This window comes from Oncorhynchus mykiss, chromosome 11 (genome assembly GCF_057628025.1).
Source record: "Oncorhynchus mykiss isolate SJ-2025 chromosome 11, ASM5762802v1, whole genome shotgun sequence".
Classification (NCBI taxonomy): domain Eukaryota; kingdom Metazoa; phylum Chordata; class Actinopteri; order Salmoniformes; family Salmonidae; genus Oncorhynchus; species Oncorhynchus mykiss.
The window spans coordinates 48,672,878-48,684,296 of record NC_143032.1 but is presented as its reverse complement, the minus strand read 5'-3'; the positions used below and the strand labels follow the sequence as shown (position 1 = coordinate 48,684,296).

The 11,419-nt window shown below is 42.8% G+C and overlaps 1 protein-coding gene across 4 annotated transcripts; it reads right to left on the bottom strand.

Annotated features, from left to right (window-relative positions):
- Nucleotides 1-921: 921 nt before the first annotated feature.
- ankrd13a (ankyrin repeat domain 13A) lies at nucleotides 922-11,419 on the bottom strand. Of its 4 annotated transcripts, none has more exons than XM_021621017.3 (16): nucleotides 10,934-11,419; nucleotides 9,748-9,874; nucleotides 9,323-9,458; nucleotides 8,663-8,787; nucleotides 8,507-8,552; nucleotides 8,272-8,415; nucleotides 7,942-8,131; nucleotides 7,755-7,821; nucleotides 7,450-7,531; nucleotides 7,096-7,157; nucleotides 6,542-6,672; nucleotides 5,946-6,103; nucleotides 5,451-5,600; nucleotides 5,049-5,218; nucleotides 4,706-4,770; nucleotides 922-4,590 (listed from the first exon to the last, which is right to left on the bottom strand). In XM_021621017.3, exons 1-16 carry the CDS (start codon nucleotides 10,966-10,968, stop codon nucleotides 4,386-4,388), a joined length of 1,893 nt encoding a protein of 630 aa, XP_021476692.3. In that variant the 5' UTR covers nucleotides 10,969-11,419; the 3' UTR covers nucleotides 922-4,385. The 4 variants fall into 4 exon arrangements, with proteins under 4 accessions (XP_021476692.3, XP_021476691.3, XP_021476693.3 ...); XM_021621016.3 differs by having other exon boundaries at nucleotides 4,697-4,770; nucleotides 10,934-11,257; XM_021621018.3 differs by lacking the exon at nucleotides 9,748-9,874 and having other exon boundaries at nucleotides 4,697-4,770; nucleotides 10,934-11,372.

Here is an 11,419-nt window from a genome sequence, read left to right as displayed (position 1 = left end):
TTATGTTGTTGCCTGTTTTTCCCTTTTTAAGTATTACAGGAGACATTGAAGTGAGACTGGTTGCATGGTGCTTAAAACACACACACACACACACACACACACACACACACACATACATACATGACACCATGATGTAGCTGTCACTTTCAAAGAGATTCACAATTGGTACTCACTCACATGCTGTCAAGTTTAGAAAAGGTCAGCATTACTACAAGCATCTACAATGAAAATCTACCTCAAACCAGATCCCTCGACTAAAATGACAAATTGTAATAAAATCAACAATGAATAGAAATAGTTGAAGACACCAAAACCATTTCCCTGTTGCTCATTTTATGTCTAATCTTGTTTTTTTAAATGTGAGATTTGGAAAGATGACAGCTGTTTGATTATGAATAATCGCTCTCAGTTCATGGAGAGGGCTAATAGAATTTTCGATTCCATTTTCAGAGTTGATTCCTCTTACACAATATGGTGCCCGTGTATATCCACCATAATATTCTTATAGCGTCCAATTGGATTACGGTAAACAGTTCAGATGCTCTAATTGGTCAGTGTGGTACGCACAGAGCAGATGTCAGGATTTGAATGAAGGCGGTGACTATATTTAGCCTAACAAAACATACCATCCATTCATAGACCTATGTGATAATCTAACCATATATACCAATGATTATTGATGAAACAATGCAAAGGGCATTGCTGTGACCAATTAATCCAGTCCTGTAAAACGGTAAAATCTGAAATTTACAGCAATTAAGGGGTCATTCAACGGTCAATGATCAGGGCAGATTTGTGTCTGAAAAACGAATTAAGGATTATGTTTTTATGATCAGAAAAAATAATGGTTTTGCGCCATCTGCTGTTATTCTTAGCAAGAAGCAGGCTACTTGTAAAAGAATAAGCCATAGTTCACCAAAATTGAAATAAAGTGCATTTATTTAAGAAAGAAAACAATTTGAAACCAACATCACAGTTAACAAATGCTTTCTTGAATTCAGTTAGAAAAAAACAAGCTTACCTGCTAGCAAATTAAGCAGTACGAAGACTGTTCCCCAGAAATCTAATCAAAGTGAACTCAGGTACTTTAGAGAGAATGTTCTGCTGTTTGGCAACTTGATCATTAGCCGTTTTTAGCTCTAGTCCCCAGAAAACAGACGAAAAGACACATCAGTAACATGTCCAAAGTGCTGTTGGTTATCAGTGTAATTAACTACATTAAGCCCCTCGATCACAGCTTTAAAGATGAGACATTTCAAATATTCTCTGCTGTCTTTAGTAGGTCTGGCCTGTAGGTCTGGCCTGAGTAGCAGTAGAACACTGATCCTCCCAACCAAATCATGTCTGTGGCCCAAGCCCAAATGGAATCAAGACCCTACTATGCACTTGTGGAGATATAACTGGCAATACGATTTTTTTAAATTATTTCCCTAGCCCATCAGAGGGCAAGTTCAATTTATTACCATATCGAGTACACCTATCAAATCTTCTCAGGTCTACACAAGAGCATACAGTGCCTTTGGAAAGTATTCAGACCCCTTGACTTTTTCCAAATTTTATTACGTTACAGCCTTATTATAAAATGGATAAATACAAAAAAAAATCCTCAGCAATCTACACACAATACTCTATAATGACAAAGTGAACAGGTTTTTAGAAATACCTTATTTACATAAGTATTCAGACCCTTTGGTATGAGACTCGAAATTGAGCTCAGGTGCATCCTGTTTCCATTGATCATCCTTGAGATGTTTCTACAACTTGATTGGAGTCCACCCGTGGTAAATTCAATTGATTGGACATTATTTGGAAAGGCACACACGTCTATAAGGTCCCACAGTTGACAGTGCATGTCAGAGCAAAAACCAAACAATGAGGTCGAAGAATTTGTCCTTTGCGCTCCGAGACAGTATTGTGTCGAGGCACAGATCTGGGAAGGGAACCAAAAAATGTCTGCAGCATTGAAGGTCACCAAGAACACAGTGGCCTCCATCATTCTTAAATGGCAAATTTTTGGAACCACCAAGACTCTCCCTAGAGCAGGCCGCCCAGCCAAGGTGAGCAATCGGGGGAGAAGGGCCTTGGTCAGGGAGGCGACCAAGAACCCGATGGTCACTCTGACAGAGCTCTAGAGTTCCTCTGTGGAGATGGGATAACCATCTCTGCAGCACTCCACCAATCAGTCACTCCTCAATAAAAGGCACATGACAGTCTGCTTGGAGTTTGCTAAATGGCACCTAAAGACCATGAGCAACAAGATTCTCTGGTCTGATGAAACCAAGATTGAACTCTTTGGCCTGAATGCCAAGCATCACGTCTGGAGGAAACATGGCACCATACCTACGGTGAAGCATGGTGGTAACAGCATCATGCGATGGGGATGTTTTTCAGCTGCAGGGACTGGGAGACTCGTCAGGATCGAGGCAAAGATGAACGAAACAAAGCACAGAGAAATCCTTGACGAAAACCTGCTCCAGAGTGCTCAGGACTTCAGACTGGGGCAAAGGTTCACCTTCCAACAGGACAACGGCCCTAAGCATAGCCAAGACAACACAGGAGTGGTTTTGGGGCAAGTCTCAATGTCCTTGAGTGGCCCAGCCAGAGCCCGATCGAACATCTCTGGAGAGACCTGAAAATAGCTGTGCAACAATGCTCCCCATTCAACCTGACAAATCTTGAGAGGATCTGCAGAGAAGAATGGGAGAAACTTCCCAAATACAGGTGTGCCAAGCTTGTAGCGTCATACCCAAAAAGACACAAGGCTGTAATCGCTGCCAAAGGTGCTTCAACAAAGTACTGCGTAAAGGGTCTGAATAATTTATTTATAAATAACTGTTTTTGCTTTGTCATTGTGTTATTGTGTGTAGACTGATGAGGGGGAAAAAACAATTGAATCCATTTTAGAATAAGGCTGTAACCAAAAATGTGGAAAAAGTCAAGGGGTGTGAATACTTTCCAAAGGCACTGTAGGTAAGCTCCATTTGGGATTGGGAACGTTAGAGGGGATCGCCTCCTTCAGTACAAAATTATGCTACATGGAGCAGATCTGACGCGTCACTCATTTCACAGGTCTCTGTAGTTTCAAGATACATTTTTTTTTAAAGACAGCCCTAACAGGAGTCCTTAGAACCCTGTTGAGTTTGAAGTCTAATGGACAGATTCTTTGACATTTAAGAAAGGAAAGTGTTAGACAATGCCTACGATAATCAATGTTTTCGACCTTGTTTGTTTGCGAGCACCACTGAACCGTGTGTATGCTCCTTTGACATCCACAGGTAGGCACAGTGGCTTCTGCTATTGCTTTGTTGAGGTTCTGATGCTTGATGGTGCCCAGTGACCATGGCCAACAAGATCAAACCCTCTTGCATAACAAGCCCTTAGCCCAATTGAATAAAACCTGGTTTCTGGGGCAAGTCAAAACCTGTTTGAATGATCATGTAGCTCACTTTCATTTTAACATTGTGACAATGACAACACGAATACAAAACATGAATTCTTGCAGCACGAGAAGGAAAAAGGGTTGGAAGCACCAGCAAGTCATATTGTTTGATGACATTCTGTTCAAAGTAGAAAAAAAATCCATATCGATGACCAGAAAACCATGTTCGATGTGTCTACAATAAACTAACATACTGCACTTTCACTAGTTTCAGAGGGACTGTAGGACAATGGAACCCTGAGATATTCAATCTTTCGAATGGCTGTGTGACTGGAATGCCATTTCCAGGGTCATCTTAATAAAAAAATAAAACATGTTTTAAAAACTTTTTGCAACAGGAAACTGAAAATGTGCAGGTAGCCCCTCCCGGTTTCATTCTGCTCCCGTCCATTTGGTGCCTAATGAAATTGACCCAGGGCTCTAAAAACAACAACCTTCCAGAGTCACAACTAAAGCAGCTACCGGTCGGTCCCAAGTTTAACCTGATCTTCACAACACCCAACAAACACAATCACTTGTTGGAACCCTTACACTCCAATGGAAATCCTTCCCAAAATAATATCAAAGAATACCTGGATACCTCTTCGGGAGAGCGGAGTGGCTTTGGCTCTGTTTTAAAAGGACAGGAGGAATCAAGGATTTGACAGCTTCTACACTTTTAAGACAGAGCCTAAGTGTTATATAGAAATACAAATCTAGCAATACATCTGTTCGGTTTTTTTTTTTTAAACCAAAAATAGGTATTAAAGTATTAAATACAGATGGTTTTATTTGACATATGTTACATGGATGTTTTTCCGGTGTCATGGCAGATTGTAGTGAAGGAGGGTGGGGTGGGGCTGGATTGGGGGTGTGGTGGTGGCCGCTTCTTGATCAACGAAAAGTTAATGCAGTTATGGCAAGGCGTGGCCTTAATTATTATTCTTTCCCTCCTATTTTCCTTTTTTTACTTCTCTGTGAGCGAGAGCTGCAATATCCTCTCCAGCTCCTCCTCTTCCTCCTTCCTCCTCCTCTCCTCCTCGGCCTGGGCCCGGGCCGACAGCTCCATGGCCATGCGGAGGTCAGTGTCGGGGCTGGAGGCCGAGGTGCCCGAGCTCGCCTGACTCGACGTGGTGTCTCCCAAGTCCACCAGCACCCCCTCTGGGATGCTTCTGGAACAACAGAGGGATATGGATATAGTCTGAATATACTGTATGTGCTAACTGGAAATCACTTTAGACAAAAGTGAAAAGTGTAGATAATGATATGCATGAATACTTGGTGTACCCGTCACTCTGGCTACTGAGTATGGGGTCTGTGAGGTCACCATTGGCATCCTCCCAGGTCACTTCCTAGAGGACAAAACAAAAAAGGTGGAGTTAGCGAGGTGAAACTCCTGGCACGTCGCAGATAAAACTTGCATAAATGTAACGGACAGAGTTCCCTACTCCTTATGTCAGACAATACTATCGTTTCCACGCAATCCATTCTATCTGGAAGTTTTACAACATTGCAGCTTCCTGAACAGACCGAGCACTGGTTGAACACGAAGGCGGATGGCCGTGAGCGCAAGAGGACCAGATAGAGAGTCAAACAGATGAGTAGGAGGGGTGTGTGAGTGATCTAGGACCTGTCCCGGGGCTCCCCCACCGGACTCCAGCAGACTCTGGTGGATAGCATACTGCAGTAGCTCCTCGTCATGATTTGACACCGGCGTGTGGCGGCTGCCACCCCCTCCTCGGTGGCGGTAATGTGAGGGCACCTCAAACACCGACGGGCACACCTGGAATAGAGGGGGAACTGGGTGGAGGGAACAGTCATACAGAAGGATGTTACTAGTGGTGGCTGTTAATATTGACATTACGACCAAAAGCAATATGGATAGAAACATTAATATTGGTTGTTCATCTGTTAGATGCAACTGAAGAAATACATTTGAGAAATGACTAAATGTGCGATTTGTTTTGTTCAGACCCCATGGGGACGATTGCCGGAGTCACCCTGGTCAGCGGCATGGGCATGCTTTGCCTACCTGCAGCTTCGCCGCAGCCTCCCTCCTCCCTCACCTCCTCCTCCTCGGGTGTGGCAGCGGAGGGGGGTGTCTCCAAGGGTTCACCCGTACTGCATTTGTTGACACTGCCAAATGAAATGCGGGCGTTGAGCACATGGAATAGGGGAATCTCTGTGTGAGAGGAAACAAAGACGGGTCACTCCACAGATCCCATTATCTATAAGCAAACGCCTCAATGGTGGGCTTTTCATTGTGATAACTGCACATACACATACAAGGTTTTCCTCAATCAGGCCCTGTATGTATGAAGTGTCTCAGAGTAGGAGGGCTGATTTGGGGTCCGTTTTGCCTTTTAGTTCACAAGGAATAAGGTTATATGGACAGGGTGGACTGAACCTTGCTCAGCAGACCTCCTCTGAGACGCTTGATACAGTTGTGTTTGAATGAGCTGATTGTTTACACAAAATGCTTGTGCCATTCTCATTTCGTCACGCTGTTCCAGAGGTGTGATTGTACCTATTTTTACAGGGAACCCCGGAGGGAACTTGAGGGTGACAAAATCCCGCAGCCGGGCGAAGTGGGTACTGGTCCGGGCCATGAGATCGATGATGGGGGTGACCTGCTCCACCAGGGAGAGGGGGTGTTCCTCGCTCATCCACAATGTACCCTTGAACCTGAACACATCAGGGTTGAATTCATTATTGTACACTGTAGAAAAACATTTCGCAACGGAAAATGAAAATAAGAATTTCTTATTGGACAAGTTACGGCAGTCCCTCCTGTTTCAGCCCCATTTTCTTCTGTTTGGTGCCTAATGAATACGAACCAGAAAACACTCTCATCGTGTTTGAGGGATCAGCTTGAGGAAGCGCAGAATCGCTAATCTTGATCCCATCATGAGTAGTGATTTGTAGATATGGCTATTTGTAGATTATGCTCACTGCAAAGTAGTCCCATCTCAATACAATCACCCCTACGCTAAAACCTAAACACCAACACCTTCATATGAACTGAGAGGGAACCTGTTAGAAAAACAATCAAGACTTCTGATGACATGAATACTGATCAGAAAGTCTCGCTCTCTCCTGGGTTTTGCAGCATAATTTTCTTACTTCTGGGTTCGGATGGTAAGTTCAATGGGCCGGCCAATGTCTCGGTCTTCAAGGTCAAACGCAGGGTCAAAGTACTCCTCTGGTGTGATGGCGGTGGGGTTGTTGGCTGTCGCGTACTCCAGAGTGAGGTCCTATCCACAATATGACCAGAGTAGAGCATTCTTATTGAAGCCGTTATAAACCAAGTTCACCGTTCTTATTGAAGTCAATATGAACCAAGACGAAGCATTCTTATTGAAGCCGTTATAAACCAAGTTCACCGTTCTTATTGAAGTCAATATGAACCAAGACAAAGCATTCTTATTGAAGCCGTTATAAACCAAGTTCACCGTTCTTATTGAAGTCAATATGAACCAAGACGAAGCATTCTTATTGAAGCCGTTATAAACCAAGTTCACCGTTCTTATTGAAGTCAATATGAACCAAGACGAAGCATTCTTATTGAAGCCATTATAAACCAAATAGGCAAGTAAGAGTCTGTCTATGTAGGTAATACTGAAATTTGATGGGATAATCCCGCAATAATCTCAAATTCAGGTCTGCTGATCTCTTACCCCTTGAGCACTTATCTGCTGCTCCACTGTGCCCAGAAGAGACTCCAGAACATTCCTCTCACCTAGAAGCCAAAAAAAGAGACAATCCACACAAAGTGTTATTGTGTCTGACAGAGCGCTGGTCTCCAACAAGTCCCCTTCTAAACCGAGACAGGTCTCTCTGGGTTATTATAGCTGTGCACGAGTCTCCTAGCATTACACTGCAACTGAAACTCTGCTTATTAAACATTGAGATAAGGACCATGTCTCTTAGGCCAGAAGTAGTGCACTACGCAGGGAACGGGGAACCATTTCAGATACAGACTAACTGGTATGTCCCTCTACCACCTCCTTGAGGGATCATAGAGTGTATACTTTTTATTCTAGCCTTCTCCTCATCGGTGAGATGCTCTGTCCTCGTCCGGATCACCACGTTTACATTGTTCACAGTGAAAACCTGCAATGAAAAGAAAAACAACTCGTGCAGTATACCGCATACTATTCTTCCGTTTACTGGTACTAAAAGAAAAATAACTAACTATTTTTTTAAAAGAAGCTGGCAATCTACTGTAGATCTGGTCAAATTATAGAAAGGGACTTGCGTAAGGTCAGCAAACCTAGACAAGCGACAAAATAATTAAACATCAACAACACAAGAATGCTTTAATAAATGCACAAACCTTCGCCTCGAAACCATTGACAACTTCCGTTTTGTCACTCCTCCAACCCCAAATCCCAGATTTATTTCTGTGAAAAACAATTTAAATGTCATGTTACTATAAATCCCTATACTAATGTGCACATCCTTCAACAGACACGTTATACTACACAATAGAGAAACACGATAAAGTACGGTTTGGGTCTCGCCTCTCAAAAGCAATGTCCCTGGTGTCCAGAAAGGTATTGACAATGGGCGTGGTCAGCCGCTTGGCCACTTCCTGTTCTGCAGGTTGCATGGAGTCCAGCGTTACGTCTTCTATCTCCCTGGAGATGTCAAAGCGTTCCGTGTCCACCACCTGTTCGTCATGGTTCACCTCCATCAACTCTGTGCAGACATCTGCCAATGAGCACAAACACACACTATGAAACAGAAGCCAACAGAGCAAAAGGCGAGATAAAAGATGAGACGGCCTGCTAAAACACAGGTTAGGAGGACACAGTTGTGTGTAAGCCTCACTCAGGGAAAAAGGGACTCACCATCTCCCCTGAAAATGTAGCTCCGACGACCTCTGATCCAGGTCATGTTCTCGAAGCCTAGCAGAGTGGCGTCCACACGCAGGCTGGCCCCACTCTTCCAGATCCGACACACGTCACTGGGACAAACCCGGGAAACGAGAGGGACTGGGAAAGGATGGGAAAGCAATGTAAACTACAACGTTGCAAACATCCACACACGGCCAATTGTAAAGGGGGATTTTCAAGTAGAACTTACTCCAACTTGTGAACTCCCATTTCATTTCCATGTAGAAATCTTGGGACTGGGGGAGATTGAAAAGAGGCTTGAGTTTGCAGTTCTTAGTTTTTTGTGACGAGTGTGATGAGTGAAAAACATTTCAGAGAGGGGAGCAAACAGAGAGAGAGAAAACACCTCACGGATCTTGCTCAGAAGCTCAGGCACTCCTCCCAGAGCTGTAGAGGCTTTGAGGTAGTCTCGCCGCTGGAGCACTAGCTGAACCATCTCTGGGTCGCCGGTGCTGACTGCCTCCTGCAGCACTACACACAAACACATGCTTACGACAAGAAGATATTTTTAACATATAACATACTTCTGTGATAACAATTCTTACTTTTGTAAACATTTGTTATGGCCAGCATCAGCCAGCAAGCTGTGTGTGTAGTAACAAGAGGTATTGTGTGAAGCAGTAGAAAGAAATAGAGTGTCCCACTACGACTGGAATAGACACCTACTGATTCAAGCGTACATAATGTGTGAAATTGTGACGGAAACCCCCAAGGTCAATTTGTGGAAGTGACTTTGATCACACAATTTAACAACCAACAAATAGACCTATACCAAGGCGTGTCAGATGAAGCCATAGCCATATAAATAGTTTGCCAAAGTAATGGTATTAATAAACATTTACATTTGGATATACATTTATTTTATTCATTACAAATAAAAAAGACAATATCCAAACGTAAATGTTTATTATAAATATCATGAATTTGGCATACTATTTATAGGGCTAATCAAGGCAAAGCACAGAGGTCTGGATTGCAGTATGTCATGGAGGAAAGCCGGCCTAACCTGTCCAATTCTTGGCATTCTCTTTGGTAACTTCAGCACCATTTCTCAGAAGCACTCTCACCGACTCCAGGTGGCCCAGCGACACAGCCAGGTGGAGCGGTGTCCTTCCCCTGGGATCCACAGCCTCTACGTCGTTCTGAGAGAAACAAACAAACAAGCATTGCAATGGCTTCAAAAACAAATAGCCTAGCTACCTAAAGAGAATCTCTCGAGATCTCCATGAGATTGACATCATACACACTGGGAGTTATAGCTACACTGAGGAGATTCGATCATCTGGCCCGGGTTACCCAGGTGGGAGGAGTTTGCACCGGGTGAAAAGTGATTGAATTAGATTTCCTCATGGATATTCAGTCTGAAAGAAATCTGCTTACAAACAGTTCCCTACAAGCCAGAATGTTGAATACAATTATATTTACACTTACTTTACCGGTTGTACATGCTGTTGGTCCTTTTGAAGTTAGGAGGTGGAGATAGGGTATACACAGGAAAGTGTTGTTTACCCAACTTTTTGCAGCACCGGTAGGTTCTGCCGCTTGTATTTTCAATCTCCTGACGCATTGCACAATATAAACAATAGCCAAATGTAACCAAACATATCATCCGAAGCACATTTCCTCAATCTGGAAGTGTTAGTAAAATTTGCCAGCTGATTGTGCGGGACAACATGCACCCTGTGGTTCGGTTTGGCTCAGCCATATTGTGCAACTGTTTGTGCGAATTGTGTCAGTAATGAAAATAAAAACAAATCAATACACAGACCAGCATACTGAAGGTCTGATTGATAACGCTTTCCTGTGGATATTTTGTATCAGATTACCTCAGACATAGTGGCAAAATCAGAAGACAACAGGTGAAGTAAGTTGAAATGGAGTTTGTTCAACATTATGACTTGGAATGGGACTGTTCCGGAATGCTGAGCCTACATGTTAGAGACGAGAGTGTATTTCACTCTCCTATTCTAAAAGAGGCTAAATCCGAGCAGCTCAGATTACTGTTAATTTGTGAAGGGCGCTCCTCCCTCACCACTTTTGCACTTCACGGGCCATAAACCGGTTCACCGCGGCTCAGGTTAAAAGAACTCCCTCATTTCCTGTTAATAACAAATACTCAACTGACCACAAAAACATTTAGAATGGAGAAAAGCAACCATATCTTTGGGTTATGATTTGCTGATAATTATCAACATCAATTCTCAGCTAGGTTATTATAGAGGGAAAATACCGTTTCTAAGCTCTTAATGCGTTTCAAGAATCAGTGGCCAGCCTGTGCCAGATGTCGAACAAAGTAGCCAGTAGTAATGTAAACAGGACGGCTAGCTATGCTGAATGAAATGTGTACTGTAGTTAATATGATCAATAATGCAACATGGCATTCCATGAACCCTTAAACTGGCAGAGCATACATAGCCTAGGAATTACGCCAATCAAAGTATATGGTTATCCATGTCAGGCCAAGTAGCTAACGTTAGCTATCAAGGTAGCCAAGTTAGTAACGTGCTAGCTAGCTTCAGACACTTTGAAGCAAATACATCTGTAGTTAGTTAGCTAAAGGCAGCGAAACAGAAAAGTACCTATAGCTAGCTCATTGTCCATATTTTGACATAGCTACCTTTGTTGAGTCGTTTTCCAATTTCCTGTAATCATTTTCCCAGACTAAGGAATGTAGTGGAAACTTCACCCTGAAATCTTCGTTGGCCGCGGATAACATCTTCCCCTGTTAGTTTACACTTCTCAATGTATCTAGCCTATATTTACAGCCATGGACAACCTAAGCTAAACCTTAAAGTTGAAGAAATGTTAATCAATGCACCTCATCTCATATTCCAACAGGATCCATGTCAAATTGTGCTAGCCATAGATAGCCAACTACTGCCAAATAAAACTTTTCGAAAAACAAGGAAGTGTCACGTTGAGACTTGTGGTAGGGGTGTTTGAGATAAACTATTTGAGGATAAAGACTAATATAGGACTATATTTATGAATACATATTATTACATGTATATATTTATTAAAAATACACGTTAAGTTCAATATTTGCTAAAAATAATAATAATAATAATAATCCTCGCGAAAATATATATTTTTTCAAGCAAGC